Genomic DNA, 23,464 nt, shown 5'->3' on the forward strand with positions numbered 1-23,464 from the left:
TGCCTTTAACAAGGAAATTTTTCTTCATATGGAATGGATAAAGTGACAAAGTTGAGCTTGGAGCATGATGCAGCATCATTTAATATTTCCCCCATTATTTCATTTAGACAAAGCATACAAAAGTATGTTTTCCCTGTTCATTATACATTAGAAATACAGTTTAAGAAAAGTACAGTACTTTTACCATACATAAGTGTCCTTACAACCAGCAGAAATGGTGAAACGGTGGAATGCAATATGCACTCAGACTCTCAAATTCAGTCTACTTATTTACAGTATTCTTTCAGATTAATGTTGTACACTGCTCATACACCATATTCTAGCTGACATGACTTGTATTCTTTTGGCACTAACCAGGTTCATAAGGGATAAGACAAGAATGAATTTAGAAATACTGAGTAAGGCTGTCAGGCCCTATTTGTAGTTAACAGATCAAAACATCAAACTCTCAGAGCCTGTATCTTAAATTTACAGGTAACTCTTCATTCTCATGTGTAACAGTGACAGTTGACACAATGCATCTTGGGATATGTTCTCCAGGATCAGGTCGTCTGAAATTAAATGGACGTAATATTCTCTGGAGCTGAGCATGGATGAATCCCTGAATATATATGATGGTTCCCCAGAACAGGCATGGCCTAACTTACTAAAGAGAGATTCCCTGTTTCTCTTTTTATTATCCACACCACTCTAGAAGAGGGGGGCAGATTGTCTTGGATCATCTGGCATTACACTGATGGAATCCTCAGCCTTCCCGCACAGCATACACAACATTGTGTATTCCTTGGATAGATCAAATGAGAAATCATTTAGTGCAAGCTTACACTTTCTCTTTTTCAAGAAAAATCTGTGTGATCACAAAAGTCCTGACAAAGATTTTACCTGATAATCATCCACCACAGAAAAGGTGTATTCATGTCTGGCTATGACATGGTCACAATTCTTGCACTTGTCTGTAGAAAAGTTAAATGTGACTTATGAGGGTTCCCCCCCCCCCCAGAGATATCCTGTATGATTTCAATTTTATAAATTACTAAAAATATATTTATTTATTTTTGCTAAAATAACTTACGGAGATAAGTGACAATCTCCTCTTCGTCTTCATCCACCATGGTCTTGTTGCTAATCAGTACAAAGTCTCGTTGCTGACAGTTGGCACAGCCCAGAAAGTTCATTAGATACGATCCATTATCTAGACAAGTGTTTCCCTGTAAACAATCCAGTGAGATTATAGAACTGAAATAGATTTACAAGCACAAACTGCTCAAGAAAAAAAATCCATGTGGCATACTGTACATAAAAATGGATTAGTTAGGCCAGAATAATCATGTCAAATCACGAGACTAGTGATTTAGAGATAAATGTAATTAACGTTAATGGCTAAAAATAGCAACATCTAATAATAAGCAAGTTTGAAGAAAATAATAACCGTAACCCGAGCTCAAGTGCTGTATTATATTCTGAGAATAAATTACGATGCATGTGTATTAAATGGATTACGATAATGACTAGAGAAACATGAACCACGTGATCACAACCCACTGGTTTGTGATGTACTGGTCCACTGCCTTAAAACCCAATTACCAACTGAAAAGACTCTTGCCTACGCATTTACCTTTCAACACATAGTTTACAAATATGTCACGGAGAACATAGAGGCTTCTGCATAGCAGTGCACTGTCGGGCGCAGGAGCTGCAAAGCAAAAGTCAGCAAAGCGTTCACGTCGATCGCCCTACAGTTCTGCGTGGCTATTTCTCCCCCACCGTAAAGTCACAATCACGGCATCAGCGCTGAGCGTCAAACTCTGGGCCCTGTGGAACCCCCAGTTCGCTACCCGCTTTGCTTTCCTCCATTCCGCATAACGACAGTAATTACCAGTATTTTTGGCATCGACTGAAGCCTCATATTTATGTAAGTATATACGACTGGCCATCGCACAAAAGCTAACAATATAACATTTAACTAATAGCATAATTATCCCCACTTAACCTGGCTAGGACACACCGCAGAAGGGAAAAAAGAATTCACAGCAAGTCTAGCCGACCAAGCTATGTAACCTGAGGCTCAGGGTTATGAAATCAAGCCAAACAAACACCTTTGAGCGTCTGTCACGGAAATAAACGTTTTAAGATTAATTTGACGTTCAGCCAACATGTGGCTGTCTAGTTAGCTGATAGGTAAGTAGCAAAAATAGCTTGGGTTACTGCAGGAAACATTCATAAGATTGCTGCATTAGCAAGGGCAGTCCTATTGCTGGTCAGGAATGATTATTATTAACGTACCCTGTCAGGATATTCCTTCTGCACACAACCTGTACACATTATAAGTTAAGACACCAAACAAGATTGAAATACAATAGAGCTACAAACTAGTTGGATTTTGTTTTGTTCACTCTTCTTCCGGATTCTCTTCCTCTTTGCTACGAATTTGTTGAAGTCCTTGCAAGTTTTAGCGCCACAAAGTGGTTGAAATAATATTTTTGATTAAGACAAGATCAGTGAAAAGGAATCGGTAAGCCTCTTCTCAGAAAAACAAACCATTAAAGGCGCTGTCTAAAAACATTACAAATATTAATGCGATAGGTGTGCATAATGTCTACAACTTTGCTGATAATTAAAAGAGAAAGGTTCTTGGATTTTATATGCTGGTCTGAGAGTTATCCTGGGCTAGCTGTATCTGTTCCACCGTCAATTTAAATTACAATGTACATTATGGTGTAAAATGAACTTTAACCAATATGGAGGTAACTACTGAAGTAATAATTGTAAATGTACACAGGATGTCAAATATCCTGTGCCAAACCATTAAGAGATTCACATAGGGCCCAGCCCTCTCACCTCATAAAAGAAACCAAAAGCCCACAACAGTGAATTAAGACCATGATGCCCCCAGAAGGTTTAACAGAGAGGTCTGGCTTGGCTCACACCCTCCAAACTCACATTTTTTAAACCAAGCAAAAAAGCTCTTTCGATGTAAACACACGTTGGCCTCCCTGGTGACTAAGGCCGTATCCAGCCCCACCGACAGTGTTAATTTGTTCTCAGTGCCACCAATTCCATATGGGCTTTACACACTATGCACTAGACCAACAGCATATGCTGAATCTCCCTGTGTCTACCTACTGTACTGCCCCTGTGCAACCAATAACATGCGAACAGGAATTTTAGCTAGATAAATCAACAACAGTCATCTACAGCTATTATTAACAGAACTTTTAAATGTTGACTGAATGTAAATTCTGACTATCTGTGCACTAACGTTTCTTAATTTCCTCCAGGAAACACTAACTCTGGAACTTCCAGTAACTGGGATATCTGTTAATAGAATTGCTATACTGTGTACACAATAAAAAACATTTGTGACTTTTGTAACGGTTTCTGTTGAGACAGGATTTGCACAGTGTGAAGACATGAGATGAAATTTCAAAACTCATTTCTAAGGGTAATAACATCCAAATTTTGAGGAAGCGGTCAAACCCAACACTGGAAACATGAAAAACAAAAAGAAGAAAGAACAGAAATGCCACATCTGCTTTCAGCATTTCAAAAGAGAGGTTGGTTAAAGACTCAAAGAAGACTCAGATTATTGTAAAATGGTAGTTATTCAGTAACGTTATAGCCTTTCTGTGACATCATTTGAACTAGATAATCCCTAGCTTCCAGATTCTGTCTAATCACCTTCCTGCAGGTTTTTGATTGGCTCCCAGCCCTCCTGCCCCATTCTTCATTTCTTGTACCACAGTAGCTCAGGAAAAGACTACAGTTCAGCAAAACTGGAAGATAAAATGATATGAATTATTGTGAAAATAGATAGATTTCCCATTTTGATGACATTTTGATGATTTTGATGAAGCATATGAGTCTAGTAACCTAAATGTCTCCATTTTTCCTGTTCCTTTCGAACAGAAGCTGAATAAGCACATGCATAGCCGTTCACACCATGAAGCAATCGAGAGACTTAAGGGCGGGTATGTTTGCAACCTCCTGTACATCTTTACGTTTTAGTATTTGAATAATTGTATTTTGTCATCATATAAAATGTCACAGTACTTTTAAATATAGATAAGACGAATTTATTAGCTACATACAGTACAGTAGGATATGCTTATTTGTATTTGTATTACTCTGTTTTCCTACAGCCAGCAAAGCCATACGTGTTTGGCATGTAAGGTGTCAGCACTGGGGCTTGAACAGTATGTGACACACATTTCTACCACTGAGCACCTAACCAACCTGGATTTCCTTGAGGACAATTGCAGAAAAAATGGGATTGCAGTGGATTACAATGATGCTGAACTCAATGCCATTTGTGCTCTGAGAGACCAGAAGAGGCTTGTTTTAAAGTACGTCTTTAATGCATCATGTAGCAAGCAGATAATGACAGTGATTGGTTATTGGAGGCTATTTCTAGCTGTCATTGCTGCTGGCTTAACACAGATCGACAGATCTACAGCTTCATTACAGATCAGTGGTCCACATGTCAACAACCGTAGCTAGCACAGTGCTGAGTTTGCAGTGAGTTAGCTAGCCCTTTTCTGTCCGAGTGGAACATTCCATTTCTTTTCGCACAGGCACAGACAATTTGCACACACCATTTTAATCAGGACAAGAAGTTTTATAAAATTATATAAAACTTACTAAGGATATTTAAAGTCAATATAAATGAATATTTAATCAAATATTAATTTTTAAAAGAATTTGTCCAAATATTAATTAAACTCATATTTTCAACAAATTTCTATAGAAGATAGAACAAAATTTAAAGCATATGAAATATTCATGTTTACTTAATAAAAATCAGAATGGATGTACCATCTATTGTTTAAAAATTATACTTAATTTAGTGATAAGTATAATTGGCACAATTTCACCATGTATAATGATGATGGAAGTCTTATTTCAGTTAACCACACTCCTCATCCTAATAAGCCATATACCTATGAAAGTGTCCTTAGAAAATAACAATTTATATGATAAATAAATTCTCCACTCGCCTTCTTCCGGGCGGTTTCTTTTTCCTCCAGGCCTGGGTCCTCTACCAAAGGCCTGGGAACTTGAAGGTCCTACTTAGCTGTTGCCAGGACTACACTCTTTTGGACAGCCCTGAATGCCCTGATTATCATGGAAACCACTGTTGCCTTCACCTTCAACATCTTTTCCAGCTCGTCTCTCAGCCCTTGGTATTTTCTTCGATACTTTCGTGTGATCCTGGGTCCTGATGTTGCAATCACTTGGGATCGCTACATCTATCACTACAGCCCTCTTCTGCTATTTGTCCATCACTACTATGTCCGATTGGTTATTCATTACCATTTTGTCAGTCTGGATCTGGAAGCCCTTTAGGATCTTGGCTCGGTCATTCCTCACCGCTTTTATGGACATGTCCCACTTTGACCTTGGAACTTCCAGCCTGTACTTGGCACAGATGCTTCTGTATACTATGCCAGCCACTTGGTTGTGGCGTTCCATGAGGGTATATGCAAAGGATGTGAGAACTTTTACCATGCGCTCGCCTTGCTAAGATTTTCATTTGCTTGAATCAGTTGAATACATTTACTCTTGAGGTGGTCCGTGACTTAATAAGATGATCCTGATTATTTTATGTAGCTGAATCCACAACCTGAAGGGCTGCTAATAACACCTAAAAATAGTCATGCAACATGATCAGTTTGGCCCATGTAAGCTGAAAGGTCCCCATCTGTGGAAATAAGGGAGAGAAGTAAACCCCATGTAAATGAGGATCAGGAGAAACCATAGAATTCATCTGGTGTCACTTCATCCCAAGCACCTTCATGGTTCGCCCATGACACACCATTAAGTATCAGCTTCCGTTCTTCGCAAATTAGTAAACTGACAGATTTCAGTGTCAATGCCATGAGTGGTAAAACAACATTAAAACGTTTACTTCACATAAGGTGTTTGAAGCTGACTGCATAGCCCGATGTACGCTTCCTTAATCTATACTTCAATCTATTCCTCTTTGACAAGGAGGGCTAAACGGAATAGGCACTGGCGTTTCTGTGGTTGTCAGAATAAGAGGAGGAGGACACGCAGTCAGAAAAGCGTTTCTACTTCCTACCTGATCTGGGACAGGAATGACTAACAAAATACAAAATATATACATATATAATATTATTAGTAGAAATATAGTGATTAGTAATTATTTCAAAAATAAATATTTAAATGTAAATACTAGTAATAAAGTGTGTCTGTGTTTGACATTGGACAAGGCATGCATGCGCGCACAGATGTGTACTCACAAACAGACTTGGAACACATATACTTACCAAATGGAGGTAGATGGCACATTACTCTGCTATTCATCCTCCTCCTCTTCATAATCATCATGCATCGGCTGCCTGTCTGTGGAGTCCTCTTCATCGTAGTCTTCACTGCTGTGATGCTCTGCAATAAGCCTGAGTTAATCAGCAGGCAGCCTCCTACTCCAGTAGCCGGGTGTACTGACTCCTCTCTCCGCCCAACTCAATATAATCATGATAGTAATAAATATAGGAGTTGTTGCTAATGTTATTCTTCAAGGCATTAGATCCACATATTGTTCAGTAATTTTTGGTTACTCTTTAAATAAATATAATGTAAACATGGGTATTGACTAACAGATACGTTCAGACTAATGTTGAAGGCTCGTCGTTGTGCAGAGGTACATAAGAACCCTGGATAAACCAAGTGGGCCTGTGTAGTGTTGCAGGCGAATTTCTGAAACACTACTCCCTCATGTCCACTAATTTTTACAAAATTCTAGGAGGGTGTAGACAAATGAAAATCGACTGTGCAGTGCAAGACCCGTTAGAAATGAATGATTATTGTGCTTCAGATTTGTACACTTTTATCAATGCTTCGAGTTTTAGGTAATCTTTATGTCTTTTGTCCACAGAGCATATGTAAATTCGGAATGTGTTGTGATCAACAGTGTGTGCAAATCTAAATGCCCAAATCTCTCCATACTGATAGAAGGCGTAAGAAAAGAGAAAAAGAGAAAATAAGGAGGGCAAAAGTCGCAGCCAGGTCTCAGGAGACCTGTCATCAGAAATGGCAGATGAAGAACGGGGAGTGGCGCACAGGGACCAAAGGTCCGTCCAACCCAAGGGTCAGGATGCAAGGTAACGGGCAACACCTTATGACAGAGCTGCAACCAACAGTCATGGAATGTTGTATTCCCACTTGGTGTTAATTTCCACAACGACAAGAAAGTACTGAGAAACTAAGACTTGAGCACAACTTCATCACAGGAGCCTGCTTTGTGTAGAGTCTGAATAAGGGGGAATAAGGGAACTTGGACCATTGCAGAGTATGAGTCGGTCCATACTGTAGGCTAAACTGTTTTTAGAGGCAACAGACATGTTTCCTTAAAGGAGTGGTAGACTTTACAAATGACCAACTTGCCCCATTAAGGGGGCATCATCTTTCCCTCTTGGCAGGTGGACGGCTCACAAGAGAGCCCATCACGAACCAAGCAGCAGACAGAAACAGGAAAATCGATGCAACAAAGAAATCAAAAGAGATTACTTCATGCAGATCCTTTGGGTTTGACCCACATTTCATTGAAACCCAAAGAAAATACGTCTGCTTGTGGAAGACCTTCCGCTTTTAGTGAAGGAACTGAGAGTAACTGCAGGAAGCAGCCTGCTTTGCCAGATAAACCCAGTGCATCTGGGTTGGAGCAGAGTCATGTGACTCGCTTATCAACAATGGTGAGGAGTATCCATAAATCACTGGCTGTGAAGGCTCTTTCTGTTGGCTCTTCTGCAGGTTTAGAGCCCAAGCCCACACCTGCAAATGCTAACAGATTAGAAAAAAGGCAGCATGTCCACCACAAAGAAACACTATGCAAAAAAACCCTCCCTGGACTGTCAGAGGTTCTTCATTTGTCTGAAAAGGGTCCAAGGCTGTCTCCAGGTTGGCAAGCAGCTGGAGGAGCTTTTTTTAAAAAGAGTCACAAGGGTGAAGAGCAAATAGGCAAGCCGAAGAGAAGATCTTCTCCACAAATTAAGCCCTCAAGTGCTGTAAAGAGGCCAGCCATCCCTGATACAGACATGCTCACGAAGAAAGAAAAAGGTGACCAACAAGACCAAGGGCCTTCACAGAAGAAGCACGCTATACCAGCCTTGATGACTAGACCCTTAAGTAAAGCAGAAGTCAGAAAGCCCAACCTGACCTTGGCCAGAGGTGTGCATGCCTCCCGGAGGCCTAGCAGAGTGCTGGAGCAATCCAAGCTGCTGAAGCCTGCACTACAGAAGCTCATCAGTTGTAAGAGCTCCCAGTGGAGGGTGAACTGGAGGAAGATCTGCCAGGAAGCTACAAAGACGAAGCCACAAAGAGAGAGAGGCATGCCCAGGTGAGTCCATTAATAACATGACAGAACAGTTGATGAAGAGTTAATGTTCTGACACTGTACATCATGACTGGAGCAAAGCGCATGTTTTTACATGTTTCGAATCTCTGATCAATTTAAAGGTTTGGGGTTGATTTCATTAGTCCATTAACACCCGATCCAAAGGATCTTGCTGCAAAAGCAGCAGAAGATTTTACCTTAGATGAAGGGTTTCAGTGGAAATCCATCAGCTCTGACACTGCAGAGACAGCACTTAAGATTCCCATGGGGGAAGACAACTGCAGATCACGGTCAGCGAATGCCCCTCTTCACTCTGCAGGTCCTGGTACCAAGAAGTGTGGTGGAGCATCAAGTAGAAGCTATGCTTTGCAGCCAAAGGGCAGTGCCCCCGAGAGAAAAGAAGAGAGAAAGCATGGGCATGTCAGCAGTGCCAGAGGGAAGGAGGTGGATACATCACTCCGAGTGAGAGAAAACAATGCAGAACATGCACACACAGCAGAACCGGAAAAAACCCTTCATGAAGCTTTTGAGACACAACATGGTGTAATGACACAGGTCAGTTCAGTTTGCGTGAAGACCAAGAGATTGGACGAATACAGCGTACAGCAGTTCCAGACAAATGATGACTATGAAAGATTTGAAGCGAAGCCTGTTAAACAGATAATAAAGAAAAAGCAGGTAAGACAAATACTCGCTCTGGAAGCAATGATATAAAGGATAAGATATTATTGTTTTAATGTCAATTGTTTTTTTTCTTCACAGTCTACCCCTCTAATCACAAAAGAGCCCACAAAAGGTTAGTGATATTTATAGTTTAGTACTTTTACATTTTTTTATAAAAGAGCGATGAGAAATTGGCTTTACAAACTGCTGGCGGAAAATACATATAAATACGATGGCACATAATGGAAAGACTCATCCTATGTGTGTCCCTGTACACTTTTGTTAACATCTGTAAAGACTTCTCATCTATTTCATAGACAGTATGACTTTTTCCGCACAGAAGCGTTACATGCGTGTGAGCGTGCGTGTGCGTGCACCTTTTTCAGAGCAGGTCAGCGAATTGTTGGCGATGTCTCTAAGAGAGGAGGAACTGAGCAGCTCTCTGACAAACACAGACGGTCACCTGCTTCAGGCCCGTGCCGCCCTACATGCTGCTTACGCTGAAGCACAGCGCTTGCAAGTGGTCAGACAGCAGGTAGGCAGGAGCATCGCTTGCTAATGCTGCAGTCTCACCTGGACTCACATGCTTGAGCCTGCTTTCAGGCCTTACAGCTTGTTTGAATGACTCGTGCAGTCTGAAAGCAGAGGTTGCTGCACGCTTTGCAGAACTTCAGCTTTCTTGAATGAAAGGTTCCTAAAACAATCCAGCAGTACTGAAGCACACCTGTGTGTTTGTCTCTCTGATGTTCTGCATAGTCAGACAATGTATTTATGTCCCGTATTTCATCTGTAGAAATGTATTTTTTAAAGGAGTAAATTTATGTTAGGTTATTACAGAGATGGCCTCCCTCAGAGCAAAACGCATAGAAATCCTGCGCAGGATGCAAAGTAAGCATGCTCTTTTAAAGCAGAGTGTATATTTATGATATTTAACCACAAAGAAGCTCTTTTTCTATTTTTCTATATCTGGTTTTCCCTTTTAAAATAAATTAATTCTCTTGGTGTCACATAAAGCACTCTTATCCTGAGAAAAACATATTTGTAAACTGAGCTTTTCTAATTGCTTAAATGTATTCTTTGAAACATCATTAAGCTTTGAATTTTTTTATCTTAAGATTCCAACCTTTGTAAACCCTCCAGTGGATATTCTCCTAACCCTGCCAACGAGACCCACCAGAGGGCACCAGATACCTCTGCAGACCAACAGCCATCTCTGCTGAATCATTCCTTAGAAATCTTGGAGAGGGCGTGGCCTGTAAACCCCACCCCTGGTCTGTGCCCACTGAGGAGCTCTGTCTCCGCCTTTTCAGGGTTGTCTGCTGAGCCTCAGAGAGTGGCATCAGCTTCAGCACAGAAACCTGTTACGGGTAAGACAGCACCTGTAGCATTGAACAAGGCTTCACGTGCACTGATACAGGGACACACCCTAATCCAAGAGTCCCAGTGGTGACCCACATCTTAACTTTGGCTGCAACAACTGTCCAACATTGGCCAGATGCTAAAAGCACTCACTCCGTCTGCAGCCTTGACTTGGGACAGCCGCTGAAGTGTAGCATTACACAACCTCATCACCTTGCCACAGACATACGACTCAATACAAGCATATCTCTAATCGGCACTCACCAAAGTTCAGATGGTTACAACACTAGGTGATGTGGAACTTGGTGTTCACATGAGTCACCTCCTTTGTGGAGGTGACTTTCACTTACAGCCCTGCTGACCAGCTGAGCAATCTAGGCCAGGCCAGGAGATCAGAACAGAGCAGTTAAAGGCTCATAATAGTTTTTCCCTGAAACAATTGGCTGTCTCTACTGCACCACCTCAAGAGGGCACTTCAGAAGAGAGTAGGACTAGCAATAGCAATAGCACATCTTACAAGAGGTTGCAGTTACACTTCTCTATGCTAATAGGTTTGTGTGGCCTCTTGGGAGGTTTGAGCTAAATAGTGTTTAATAAGTTAATTAAGTACCTAAAGCCAAGTTGTTTGTTGGTCAGATTCAGGTTGTCGTCTCTCTGGAGATCTGTAAAGTTTTTTTTTCAAAAGATGACCTAATACTGATGTGATATTGAAATGAGTCTGTACTTTGAAGTATGCCTCACCAATCACGCCTAATTTGTTGAATACATTTACATTTTTATGATATATTTGTATTCTTTTTTTAACGTTATGCTTAACAAAATGATTGTGTGACGTTCAGTCCTGTGGTATAGCAGTGGGTCGGCTTTATAGAAACATATTCCTGCAATTCCAAGTCAAATCACAAGGAGAGAGGAGGCAAAGGAATCACCGCTGTCCACCTCTTTTTCATCATGTGCCATATGTCGGATTTGTGGCTGTTTATTTCAGGAAAACCAGGCCTGTACAGCATTTCAGCAATACAAGAATATTGGAATATGTCATATGCAAATGGAAACTTGTGTAATTATAAGATCACTGAACTCATTAGATGTGTTGAATCTGCTTGTTATGACATGATCCATCAACATGTACTGCATGGCATTATTCATGAATTTCTACTCTTATTCAAATCAATTAACAGACAGTATGGTAGCTTTATGACAATAAACCTGTTTAAATGGCCTTTTACTTTGCGGTACATTTTTTGGAGTGATGGTTTCCAGTAGTTACAGATTCAAGTTTATTTGTGACGATGCATTTGCTGCTATGGTGATTGTTTATTGCTCTGGCATTTGAGCATTATAATTGATGAGTTGTTTCTTAGGCACAAAGGAAAGATTTTAAGACGAGAAATGTCATGAATGCACTGGTTTATCCTAGGACTGAGCATAACCTGTGACTGAGAAACTGTTACTGTTCGTCAGTGGTTTCAGAACTCGCATATACTGGTCTGTATTTACTGGAGACCTCAGGTTGTACATACTTCTTAATTTGTTGTTAAGGTCAGTGAGAGTGGATGATTTTAATGCACTCAGGAATAACAGGCATGAAGAGGGATCATCTAGTCGATTCTGGCAAAAAAACTAACAAAATACCACCAACAACAACCCTGATTAAGTACATCACTGAATTATTTAGTTCTGAATTATTTAGTTCTCTACTTCTTTGGTGACCTGTTTTGTCTTAAAAGAGCAGGTTTGTGATTTATGTTAATATGCCACATGATTTTCCATGAAAATGAATAAATTTCACAACAAATCCACAATTAAGTCTCTTCTGTGTACTTTTATTCAGACAGGTTCATGATGTTAGCAAATGGTATCCTAATGTATGCAAAAAAAAAACATTTGTAAGAATTGTGTAAACAGAATCAATATATGGTAAATCAATCAAGCTTTGTTAAATTATTTTAAACTACATTTTTAAAATCCTTTAAAAATGCTTTTGGTCAATTGGTGTTATTAAAGAAACAAATACATTTAATTCACTAATTATTTGAACTGCAGTATCAGTATTGACTGAAAAGTCAGTCGAGTCAGTCCTATGGTAACAAATGAGAGCAAAAATAAATAAATACAGCATAGTATGATACTACCATATATAACAACAATGCCACCATTATTGTACTTTAATTATTATATCATCTAAAACTAAAAAGAAATCTGGCAGTAATCTGATTCTAGTCTCAGTGTTTTCACCAGGCTCCAGTTCTGAAACGTTCTGAGTGGAGAGTGTTGGTAATGCCCTCTGATATAAAAGTCCTAATGCATTAATGAGTCCATTATCGTTTGTTCCAAGTTCTGTAACGGTGATGAAGCCGTTCATCTCCCTACGCATACAAGGTCAGTTGAAGCCACTGCAAATGAGGAGAAAAAGATTATTCATAGAACGATTGGCAGCCAAATGTTTACTTTAAAGTGTTGAGGCTAATATTAGATTTGCTTCACCTCAAAGACATTGAGCTTGATAAGGCCATCTCCATCCTTGTCAAAGGCTTTGAATGCCCCTGTAAGAGAATATACTTTACTTCTGGAATTTTCTAGAAAAAAGGGCAGTCATATCTACTATGGAAGTCAGGAACAGGGAAATGAAGATGGCCCATCCAGTGGTCCAGAATACTCCTAGTTAAAGATTCATTTTCACAGATTCTTGGTTAACCTTTTCAAGGATAAACAGTTATATACCAATAATAAACATTAGGTAGCTATAAAGATAAGTAAATATATTTACTCCATGGCATCAGTATTGTTACATATTTGCATAAGCCAGAGTTGTTCTTTATCATATTAAATGTAAAAATGAACTTTCTTTTGTGACGCTTTGTTTCAAGTCACAATTCACACAAGAACATGTTAAACGTGTACTTACTGAACATGCCCTCCAATCGCACTAAACAACAAATGTAGCTGTCGAAGTCCAAATACAAGTGCTCGCTGGCATAACGCATCGCGATGATGTCATGGAGCTGGGGGTTGAGGTGAAATCCTGCGTGGAAACAAGAGTGCGCACAAAACAGCACGAGCGTCATCTATTTCTCAAAGCTAAGCGATCAAATGCAGCAAAAATGACTCGCGGACGGAACGAGAGCCGTACCTGCATCCGCAACAGCATTACGCATCTCAAAGCTGCTGATGGTGCTAGAGTTGTCTGTGTCATAGCGAGTGAAGATTAACTGTAGACAAAACACAGCACTTCACACTGTTTCTGTAGACTGGTTGTGTTCTAGAAGATGCCTATTTAATGCGTGAGAGGGCCAAGGAAAAGCAGTCTGTGTACCTTCCACTGTTTGATCTTGTTCCACAGGTGCTTGAACTCTTGCAGGTTTAGCCTGCCTGTCCCGTCGGTCTTTCATAGTTTACATGGTCAAGGCGTAAATATGCATTATTCACAAAAAACCTCACATCATTGCCAATTTATCTCTTCTCGGCTGACAGCAAATGCAGAAGAAATTATTTATAATCAAAGATACATCCATGAGTGCTATCATACTTCTGCAGGTATCCAGACTAAAGCCTTCTGTTCTCAGTCCCTTTTCTGTGCAAATAAAAAGATAAATAAAAAGCTTAATAAAACAAACAGGAAAGTGACTAAAAAGACTAAATAAATAAATCCTAGACTGTAGTTTTCCTCACGTTTGGTCAGCTCCTTGTTGAGGATTTTTTTCAGCTCTTTGGCGGTAATCTGCATATCCTGAGAGAGAAAGTTGATGGTGTAAGTGTTAGAAGAGGCCTTGCTGTCTAGTAAAGTCATGTATACTAGTTGTTTTTGACCTCACATCTCCAGCAATCTGCTGAAAGATGGCCCTGAACTGTTTGTCTTCCTCATTCTCCTCCTCCTCAAAGGGTTTGGATATCTGAAAATTCAAAACAATAAGACAGATATAGTTAATTATCGTTATGATATTGATAAGTCAAGGATACATGAATGTGCCAGCATGCTAAAGACACAAAACTTGTAACCTCACACTTATGAACATGCATTACCTTAAGTTTCTTCTTTTCAGTATCTGTCTGTTGAAAAGAGGACAAGAATAAAAGCAATATTCTGTAACAGACTTTTGTGCTGAAGAACAATGACAATAAAACTCAAACTGAAAAAATCAAACTGTTTTATATATATATATAGTAAAACCAGAGAAACTGATAAATTTGCAGTGATCTCAGTGAGAGAGAGATTCCTGGTCTTTCCGTAATGTTTGCATTATGCTGCATAACTCACCAGGCAGGGTTCAGCCTCGATCACTGCACCCATCAGCCTGAGAGAGAGCACACACCACGGTCAGCCTGCAGCATGCAAAGTCTGAGTAGCTACCTGAGGTCGTTTCATGTCTGTCCAGAACCACCACTAGGGCAAGTGGAAGACTGAAGCAGAACTGAAACAGTCACTAGTCCTACTGACATGTGCATTATTTGATTTTCACTCGTGCTCCAGACCTTTGCTGTCAAATGACTTCCGCCGACCTCAAACACGTGTGCTTGTGAACCATGTGCAGCGAACTGAACGATCCACGATCCGCAGAGTCCAGCTTTAACACTCACTCTGAAGTGCTCTTCTTCTCGGAGAAAACCCTGAGAATGTAGTCGGACTCCTTGTGGGGCTCAAAGGTGGACAGCACGATGACGTATTCTCCAGGGCTCAGACAGAAGCGCTCTGTCACCTCCCGCATGTTGATGTAAGACCTGCAGCGGGCCTTGGAAGCCGTGTACAGGAAGAAGTCTTTGGGCAGGTGCTGCGTGTTGCCATGCATCTACATCAGAGGCAGAGCAATGGAGGTGGGCGAAAAGGTACAGTGAAGGAAGGACAAAGAAACACATTATTACACAACAGAAAATATTGTAAATGCAAATGTTTGTTACAAATGGTGTATGACAAATATACATTTGAAATGAAGTCATTTATTTGTTATTACCTGATCACTTCATAGTGATTTTTTAGATTAGCTATGTTAGCACAATCTACACAAATAAGTTTTCTATAACATTTTAGAATGTCCCACTTTGTACTTATAAAAAGAGGGCAGTGCCATTCTGACAACACAAACCCTTATGTATAAGAATTATTACAGCAGTTATGCATATTCATAATACAGCAGTTATCCATAGCAGGAGCACCAGAGAGATGTGTGTACTAAAACAGACAAGCACTGAGATGCCCATTCCTCAGCCCAGCTCTGATATCATGAGAAAGGGAGCAAACCTTCACTCAGTCATACCTCCTTTGGAACCTAAAATATTGATTAAGAACAGAACAATATATTAATGACTGTGTCCCACTGAAAATCTTTATAAAGAAAACAATTTCAATTTAATAGTTTGATGATTTGACTGGTTTGACTGATACACAGTTCATGGGACACATGGTATTCATGATGAAACATTGCCCATGCTAAATCCACTTAAGCTAAATAATAGATCTGTATATATGCATCATACCGCAACCACATTTCAGAATGTTGAGCTTTTACTACCAATGTACAAAAATTCTGTAAAGATCCTGTGATATATAACTAGCATCTGCATTTATAATTATTTTTAAAATGTAACGTCTTAGCATATATGGTACTTAATATTAAAAACAATAAATAACAAATAGTAATAATAAATAATAATAGAAATAAATAATAATAGAAATAATATTAAAAACATATTGTATAAAATGTGTCCATCAAGATTACTGTATTTAAAATTACTGTATTTGAAAGACCTTAATCATTAAAAAAATATATAACATACTAACATATATAGCATGCAAACATATAAACTCATGACCATATGTCATTTTTACAAAGCCGTGCATATGGGAGACATAACTCAGCTTGCACTGATTTCTGCACGGACAGCCCCAACATGAGCTTAAGTCACTCCGGCCCACCTCGTAGATGGCGAAGCCGATGGTGTGCAGCACGGCGCCGGTGCACTTCTCCCTTCTCCTGCCCTTCTGCATGAGGGCCACCACCACCGTGCAGCCCTTCTCACCATGCTCTGGCTCCTCATCATCCTCCTCGGTGAGGCGCAGCCGGTACTGGGGGTTCGTCCAGAACGTGTCTAGTGCGGGACGGGCAGAGAGGGTGTCAGGATACTACAGCTAGTGTTGTTGCCTATCATATAGTTATGTATGATATTGTCAGTATTGTCGGTGGGGGCGATGTCACCTGGGTAGTTGCGGCAGCCACCAGCAGAACAGCCCCTCACCCAGCGTCCCCCATTCACCGACACGGTCCACTTCAGCATCTTGTCGTCCTGCAGCGCATCTGGGGTCAGGTTACAGATCTCCAGCTTGGTGAAGGTCTTCTGGAACTCCTCAAAGCACATCCTAATGGAAGAGGGAAGAGAAAACGCAGCAGGTGAAGGATAGATAGAGGCGATTATTCATTTACACTACATTTTTAATTTACAGTACAAACTGTGTGGCATACAAAAACCGTGTTACACCTGTTATTGCCTGCTTTAGAGGTTATGAATGTCACTTGGCCAATGGAAACTATGAAGGCCAAAGCCTGTTGCATGAGGGAGATCAGAGGACTAACCAGAACTCCCCTGCCTCAACAGGCTCAAGTCTCTTCTTATCCCGCTCAGAGCTTGCAATTCTTGTCCATTCACTAGACCTGCAGGAGGGGGGAGGGGCCACGCCCCATGGGTCCCGCAGACGCACCAGGCGGATACGAGTGTCCATACTGTCCTGCTGTTTACCCTGTCAATGCAATTAGGCCACTATTACCCATGTGAAAAGAACAGTCCCATATGGTGCAGGACATCCCTTAGAACATTTCTTGCAATCCACAGTGCCAGAAGTCCTGCACAGGGCCAAAGCAGTACCTTTTATTGGGAATTCAGTTTCTTGCTGTCTTTATGATACATTTTAGTGCCTCAGTGCTGGAGACTGCATATATTGTCCATTTTATTGTTCCCCCTACACTAGCACACCTGACACAACATTTATGCTCATCATCAAACGTTTCATGACTCGGAGTATACGTGCATGAGCAGAAAGACCACATGTGTAAGATAGGGTTGCCAAGGCTGGGATTAAGAACCCAAAGGGCATGTGTGGATTCTCCAGCCTCGTCTCGTACCTGCTCAACAGCAGTGACTGAGTAGGCATGGCCTTTCACAAGGCCAGTAGCAGTTTTGGTCTCATTGGCAGTAGGCACCAAAGCCTAAGGAAGAGAAGCCAAAAAGAAACTAATCAAATACACATGAGGTAGCTCTTAATTCTAAACATCATATACCAAGAGATAGGAGAATAATACAGATAACTACTAATTGAAGATTAACTCTAAATATGTGTGGACTTCATTTGTTTGAATTTTGTTCATAAGTTAAAGTGGAGGTGCCAGAGTTAAAAAAAAAACCCAGAACCTCCAAGGCTGCTCATCGCAATCACAGTGTTCACATCAACAATCCCTGTGTTTATTTCATGTTTGTAACTGGTGCTGCTTTACTCCATAGGCAACCCTATGGAGCACCACACAGGAAAAAGGGTTAAAACCTCATGACGTTTATTACATGTAACAAAAATAGGACTCTTACATCTATGGAGCAGCCCATAAGAGATCCTCTGTCCAAAGCCTTCTTCATGATGTTGTACATTTCTTTAGGGGCATCTGTGATTTCATAGAATTCTGTTACCCCTCCGGTGAAGTCCTCCATGGCCTCCAGGGTGTTTCCTCCCTTCAGAGCCTCATAGGAGCCATGCAGTCTGGGACCACATAACAAATCTTAGGATCAAAATGACATTCTATGGCAAGACTCGCAATTTGAAAATAAATATTTTGTATTATAAAATATAAATGTACCTGCATGGTCCTAAATAAGGTTCCAAATCTGAAACCCAGTTGCCTGGTAATTTGCATTTTATGAAAAACTGTAAATGGCTAAAAAATTCCTGTAAATGTTAATGTGTCAAACTCACTTGGCATAGGCCTTCTCCAGAAGAGCACTCCAGAACTCGTTCTTATGAACAGAGCGGGTAAATACCAAGCGTTTGTTGCATGTGGGAAGTCGATCGTCCACAATCACGTCCACCCACTCGCCATAGCGCCAGAACTGCAGGAAAAAGGCAAAAAGAGATTTGTTCAAAATGACTCATCTGCAGCTTGAAATTCATCATACACTATACGAAACAGGCATCACAAATCCATCATACCTGGAAGTGGAAAATGCCGGCATAGTTCTCCGTAAAGCTCTGGTCTGGAGGAACTACTCGGTACAGGAGGGTTTCATTCAGAGTCAGGCAAGCAATGGCAGCCAGCAGCCAGCAATCTCCTGCAGAAGTTCATACAGAACTTGAAATCAGCATGCACAAGCACAACACATAAATCAGTTTGAGTGTAATGCACAGAGGCAAGTAAAACAGCTAAAAATATAGTGCATTTGGCGCTTTACATCATCAAAGGCATAGATGACATTTAAAGTGAACCCCCATATAGAACAGGGTGAAAAAGAAAGGTGCCCACCTCTTTGATCTTGGAAAACAGCAGCATGATGGATGCAGGCAGAAGATCTAAAACCTGCATGCTTTACTTTTAGTGTAAGATGCTCATGCTTACCCGTGAATCGGGTTCAGTGTACTGGTGCCTTTAATATTACACATGTGATTTTGCTGCAGCAACTGTGCATAACTCTGACGCCTTGTACAGGGTGCAGAGAGCAGATCTGATTTAAAGCCGATGCGCAGCGCAGAGTCCCTTGACAGGTGAAACACGACACCTCCCTGACATAGCTTATCCTACTGATGTTTGCCCTCATTAAGACTTAAATGATTTTTGCAGGTCTTGGGTTGCTTCTAAGCTATGTTTTGCCTAATGTGTTTCAAAGGTGTGAGAATGGGGTCTGGTTGGTTCCTCCCTGTCAGCGAACGGTCTATGTGAGGTTACAGGCTCTGCCTCCCTTGCTCATCCACGTCTTTCGCATGCGCTTGGCTCTGGCAGCCTGCCCAGTGCCGTCTCGTGATGTCACTGGATCCCATGCCGGTGGTGGCCGTTGACCTCACCCCGGCGTGCCAGATAACCCCAGGCTTTGTGACACCCGGCAGCTAGGGCTTCACGCCCTTCTCTCTCACCCCACCTGGGTCCAGGAAGAGCTGCAGGGCTTCAGCTGTGCATGCCGATCAATCTCAGGGTTTTGGAGACATGTGGCCAGGCTCTGCTGTCCTGGTCAATGATCGGTTTTCTTTTGCTTTTGTAAGTCTGTCAAAACTGAGCAACCAATCAGGGTCTGGTTAAAAGGAGTGGCTCAGAAAATGTACGTCATGTCTTTTGCCCAAAGGGACTTCCACTGGGCAAAGGGACCGGTCGAGAGCCAGTGGAATATGTGAGCAGATCGATTAAACCCATGAGCTATTCAGCCATAGCCAAGACCTCTGTGTGCTGAGCTACAAATACAGAATGCTCATGTACAGCACTGCATGTGTTACAGCCATGGCAGTTTAATATAAGCTGAATTTGAATTCCATCTGAAGCTCAGTGAAATGATATAAGGTTGGTATATTGGGTAGGGGGATACACAAAGCACACTACAGCACACAGCACATAATTACATAATTACTGTCTCTTTCTCATAAGAACTAAGGAACCTTGACCACTTAAAGTCAAATTTTGCATCAGCCAGAGAGGGTATTGTGTGTGTGTGTTTGAGTATGTGTGTATGCTAGGAGCGAAGATGCATTAGATCACATAAACAAATTGTGCTGCTTTAATTCTTGAGAGCCATGGCACAGTACCAAAATGTCCTCATCTGAAATGAATTACTTGCCCAAGTCCCCCTGGCAAATATCTGTCCTATTTGCTCCTCCAATAATGAACTGGGGATTGTCACAAATTTCCTGTAAAAGAAACAGAAGCATATATCAATATATTCATATAGCATATGTCTGTGTATTCTGAGCTAATATATGTCCAAATATCCATGCACTCCTGTGGGAACCAGATGATCTAGAGTTGTTTGCAGTATATTCATGAGCACGGCCCTCTGGTGAAGAGGTGTGAAGCTCATTTTAGATAAATATTGACCTAAACTAACTGCAACCAGAACCTGCACTGAAACTGGGGAGAAAGCGAGACATTGTGCCTGGCTGTTTCAGCAAAATGAAACTGTGCAAGCCAATCATTCAGACAAGCAAAATGCTTTTAACAGATAAATATATAGTGCTTGGCTCCCTTTGAAAACTGCTATGCTTAAATAATAAATCGATAGACCTTTCGAACAGTTATTTTTAGCATAGACCTCATATAGTTATGCTCAAATGATTTCCACATAGGTGAGTTATGACATGTACAGTGCAATATATAGTGCAGTCTGTAAGTAAACAGAGCTAGAATGCCCAAACTCAACTGCACTCTACGGCAAAGGCATTCCTTCCTTCTTTGAGAACTGGTTCCTGAGGGTCAGTATATTCACAACATTGGTGGATTAATCCCTTGAAGTGTAGTTTGTTTGATTAGGCAAAATTCATAACCTGACAGTTGACAATGACAAGGCCATCTACAGTACACTAATGCCACCATAAAAGCTTTGCTACTAAACTTACAAACCACCTGTTTGGGACCAACCCAGCCAAATGCAATCCAGTTTTTGAATATTAACTCAAATATTCAGTGACTTGACCCCCTACAAGGACACCACGAAGCTGAATTAAATGTCATGTGCACATTATGCATACATTTCGAATAATATCAGGAAGTATTATGATAATGAGGATGTGGTTAAAATAAGTCAGCTCGCAATGGCCAATTATTAGGTTTGGCGCACTAAGGGCTGGCTATGGCAGGGCTGGTCGGGCCAAAACGGGCTGCATTGCTGGCCTGGTGTGGAGAGTCAGCTGCCTGAGACTCTAGAGCCTGCTAATCCACAATTATGTCCTGGCAGACGTGCAGCCGGATCACTCCCACATTCTCTAATCACATGCAACAGATCCGAGTCCACTTATTTCAATCCATAGCATGGCTGCCTATGCACGCGGGAAGGGTTCACAAGCATCTGTCTTTGTTTATATAGCAATTTATCTCGCTTATATAGTAACTGGAGGAGAGGGGGATTCCACTTGTTATCAAGACTGACCAGTGCAATAACGTTTGGCACTAAGAAAGCTGCTTTCCCTTGACTCCACATGCAGTCCGCCTTCCTCGCTGAAATTTTACCTAACTGAGATGAAAGCATGCCAGTGAAATTAAATGTCACTGGTCTTAAATCCCACACACAACACCATGTCCACCTACAGAGAGAGTTTACTCACTGACGGCCGCTTCCAGACCAAGTCGAGGGGGAACTTCTGAGTGTAATATAGAGACGATTCGTCAGCAGGAAACAAAGGGTCTTTAAACAGAACCTTCTTGCGCACATATTTATCCCTGAGCTCCAGAAATTCCTTCAGTCTCTTTGCATCTTTGACAGCTTCGTTACGGCTCAGAATGGCAGAGAAAAGGTTTCTAGGGGCCTCAAAAAGGCTGGCTGCTGTACTAGCCTCAGGAGCTGCTCCAGTGGTCGGGGCTGTGCTCCATGAAACCTCTTCCTGAGCATTTTCTGCTTTACTCTGCTTGCTTTTTTCCTTGTTCATTGTCGGCATAGGATGACAAAGAGATTAGATGCATGAAAAAATGTCAGTTAAGCACAGAAGAAGAAGGCTTAATTTCCTGAACTGTTTTGCTCACGCTCTGGCCTGGTCCTGAGCAGCTTTATATTCTTAGTTACACTCCCTGCCATCACCGTACACCCCACTAGAGAAACACCTACAGACATAAACACTTTGGCCTACATCTCATGCCACAAACATGCGCGCGCGTGCACACACACACACACACACACACACACACACACACACACACACACACACACACAAACATAGCACATAGTATCCTTGTAGCTGATCTATTAATAGGACTCTCTTGGTAGGATCTCCTTCTCTCCCTTGTTTGGTGAAAGGAAGCAAGACCTTTTAAAAGTATTAAAAATGGCAGCAAAGAGCAAGATCTTTTAAGATATTAACCAATGCACCCATATACCTACAGATTTAAAATGCTTTTACCACTTACATTGATCATCTGTAACATTAAAACCACCTGCTTAATATTGTGTAGGACCCTCTTGTGTCACCAAAAACAGCTCTGGTCCATCAAGGCATGTACTCCACAAGATCTCTGAAGGTTTCCAGTGGTATGTGGCACCAAGACAAAAGCAGCAGATCCTTTAAGTCCTGTAAGCTGCAAGGTGGGGCCTCCATGGATTGGACTGGTTTTTCCACACATCCCACAGATGTACAATTGGATTGAGATCTGGTGAATTTGGAGGCCAAGTTATCACCTGATTAAAGAGGCAAAAAGGGCTGTACTGCAACAATGTTTATATGGGTTGTACATGTCAAAGTAACATCCACATGAATATCAGGACCAACAGTTTCCCAGCAGAACTTTGCCCAGAGCATCACACTGCCTCTGTCAGCCAGCCTTCTACACATAGAGCATCCTAGTGATGTCTCAACCCCAGGTAAGCGAAGCACATGCATCCAGCTGTCCATATGATGTGGACAGGGATCAGTATGGGCACACTGACTGATCTGTTAATCATTGTTATTCATTTCACCAGTCAGTGGTTTTAATGTTGTAGCAGATCGGTGTATTTTCACTTCTTTGCAGACAGAGCTTAAAGTAGCCTGTTACTTTGATGAGAAGCATTTAAATAAGTAAGTAAAGTTAATAATTCATCTTAATTCACCATCACTTCCAGTTCTGCCACCACACAAGACCTAAACAAAATACAGTGCATCATCTTACATCTTATGAGGGTCAAAACTACAAGACTATAGAAAACATTATTCCATTACTATACTTAATGCATGTAAGTGTTTTTCTAAATTAAAACCACCATGCTACAAATATACAACAAAACCACACACTAAATATGTATGTGGGAATGTGTAGAATTAACTGTGTGTGTGTGTGTGTGTGTGTGTGTGTGTGTGTGTGTGTGTGTGTATGTGTGTGTGTAAGAGTGTGTCTATGTATTTTAGCATTAGCATTTTATTGTGTGATTCACAAATGGAAGGTTTGATAATGA

At 41.1% G+C, this 23,464-nt stretch overlaps 3 protein-coding genes across 7 annotated transcripts; 1 reads left to right on the forward strand and 2 right to left on the reverse strand.

The window, feature by feature from the left end:
- Positions 1 to 63: 63 nt before the first annotated feature.
- On the reverse strand, positions 64 to 2,434 carry churc1 (churchill domain containing 1). Its single transcript, XM_026999118.3, has 4 exons — positions 2,284 to 2,434; positions 1,073 to 1,208; positions 883 to 953; positions 64 to 783 (listed from the first exon to the last, which is right to left on the reverse strand). Exons 1-4 carry the CDS (start codon positions 2,320 to 2,322, stop codon positions 691 to 693), a joined length of 339 nt encoding a protein of 112 aa, XP_026854919.3. The 5' UTR covers positions 2,323 to 2,434; the 3' UTR covers positions 64 to 690.
- On the forward strand, positions 1,603 to 12,180 carry znf106b (zinc finger protein 106b). 2 transcript variants are annotated; one of them, XM_026999517.3, is made up of 11 exons: positions 1,603 to 1,912; positions 3,391 to 3,554; positions 3,907 to 3,968; positions 4,140 to 4,343; positions 6,973 to 7,121; positions 7,414 to 8,356; positions 8,476 to 9,031; positions 9,116 to 9,149; positions 9,403 to 9,551; positions 9,844 to 9,904; positions 10,132 to 12,180. In XM_026999517.3, exons 2-11 carry the CDS (start codon positions 3,492 to 3,494, stop codon positions 10,464 to 10,466), a joined length of 2,556 nt encoding a protein of 851 aa, XP_026855318.3. In that variant the 5' UTR covers positions 1,603 to 1,912; positions 3,391 to 3,491; the 3' UTR covers positions 10,467 to 12,180. The 2 variants fall into 2 exon arrangements, with proteins under 2 accessions (XP_026855318.3, XP_081573325.1); XM_081717199.1 differs by lacking the exon at positions 9,844 to 9,904 and having other exon boundaries at positions 10,132 to 10,371.
- Positions 12,181 to 22,518, reverse strand: capn3b (calpain 3b). Of its 4 annotated transcripts, XM_026998891.3 has the most exons (21): positions 21,648 to 22,516; positions 20,168 to 20,237; positions 18,561 to 18,679; positions 18,327 to 18,460; positions 17,945 to 18,113; positions 17,488 to 17,571; positions 16,942 to 17,105; positions 16,567 to 16,727; positions 16,287 to 16,459; positions 15,628 to 15,639; positions 14,954 to 15,162; positions 14,634 to 14,670; positions 14,399 to 14,425; positions 14,191 to 14,268; positions 14,048 to 14,105; positions 13,885 to 13,949; positions 13,692 to 13,760; positions 13,509 to 13,587; positions 13,284 to 13,400; positions 12,863 to 12,921; positions 12,181 to 12,771 (listed from the first exon to the last, which is right to left on the reverse strand). In XM_026998891.3, exons 1-21 carry the CDS (start codon positions 21,975 to 21,977, stop codon positions 12,745 to 12,747), a joined length of 2,241 nt encoding a protein of 746 aa, XP_026854692.3. In that variant the 5' UTR covers positions 21,978 to 22,516; the 3' UTR covers positions 12,181 to 12,744. The 4 variants fall into 4 exon arrangements, 3 of the variants coding, with proteins under 3 accessions (XP_026854692.3, XP_081573326.1, XP_026854709.1); XR_014124469.1 differs by lacking the exons at positions 12,181 to 12,771; positions 12,863 to 12,921; positions 13,284 to 13,400; positions 13,509 to 13,587 and having other exon boundaries at positions 14,186 to 14,268; positions 21,648 to 22,518; XM_081717200.1 differs by lacking the exons at positions 16,567 to 16,727; positions 16,942 to 17,105; positions 17,488 to 17,571; ... (3 more) ...; positions 20,168 to 20,237; positions 21,648 to 22,516 and having other exon boundaries at positions 15,612 to 15,639; positions 16,287 to 16,390.
- Positions 22,519 to 23,464: the final 946 nt, after the last annotated feature.

The sequence above is a fragment of the Electrophorus electricus genome, chromosome 7 (genome assembly GCF_041902795.1).
Source record: "Electrophorus electricus isolate QZ-2024a chromosome 7, ASM4190279v1, whole genome shotgun sequence".
In the NCBI taxonomy this organism is placed as follows: Eukaryota; Metazoa; Chordata; class Actinopteri; order Gymnotiformes; family Gymnotidae; genus Electrophorus; species Electrophorus electricus.

What these genes read in the sequence shown, in the direction of transcription:
- churc1 (XM_026999118.3), bottom strand. Translation starts at nt 2,322, where the DNA reads ATGTGTACAGGTTGTGTGCAGAAGGAATATCCTGACAGG. An exon ending in GGAGATTGTCACTTATCTCC is followed by an intron (nt 954 to 1,072) that starts GTAAGTTATTTT and finishes ACTTTTCTACAG; the next exon opens with ACAAGTGCAAGAATTGTGAC. An exon ending in CTGTGGTGGATGATTATCAG is followed by an intron (nt 784 to 882) that starts GTAAAATCTTTG and finishes GATCTATCCAAG; the next exon opens with GAATACACAATGTTGTGTAT.
- znf106b (XM_026999517.3), top strand. Translation starts at nt 3,492, where the DNA reads ATGAAAAACAAAAAGAAGAAAGAACAGAAATGCCACATCTGCTTTCAG. An exon ending in ATCGAGAGACTTAAGGGCGG is followed by an intron (nt 3,969 to 4,139) that starts GTATGTTTGCAA and finishes GTTTTCCTACAG; the next exon opens with CCAGCAAAGCCATACGTGTT. An exon ending in TGCAAGTGGTCAGACAGCAG is followed by an intron (nt 9,552 to 9,843) that starts GTAGGCAGGAGC and finishes AATTTATGTTAG; the next exon opens with GTTATTACAGAGATGGCCTC.
- capn3b (XM_026998891.3), bottom strand. Translation starts at nt 21,977, where the DNA reads ATGCCGACAATGAACAAGGAAAAAAGCAAGCAGAGTAAAGCAGAAAAT. An exon ending in CTGGAGAAGGCCTATGCCAA is followed by an intron (nt 18,114 to 18,326) that starts GTGAGTTTGACA and finishes ATGTGGTCCCAG; the next exon opens with ACTGCATGGCTCCTATGAGG. An exon ending in CTGAAAAGAAGAAACTTAAG is followed by an intron (nt 14,269 to 14,398) that starts GTAATGCATGTT and finishes TTGAATTTTCAG; the next exon opens with ATATCCAAACCCTTTGAGGA.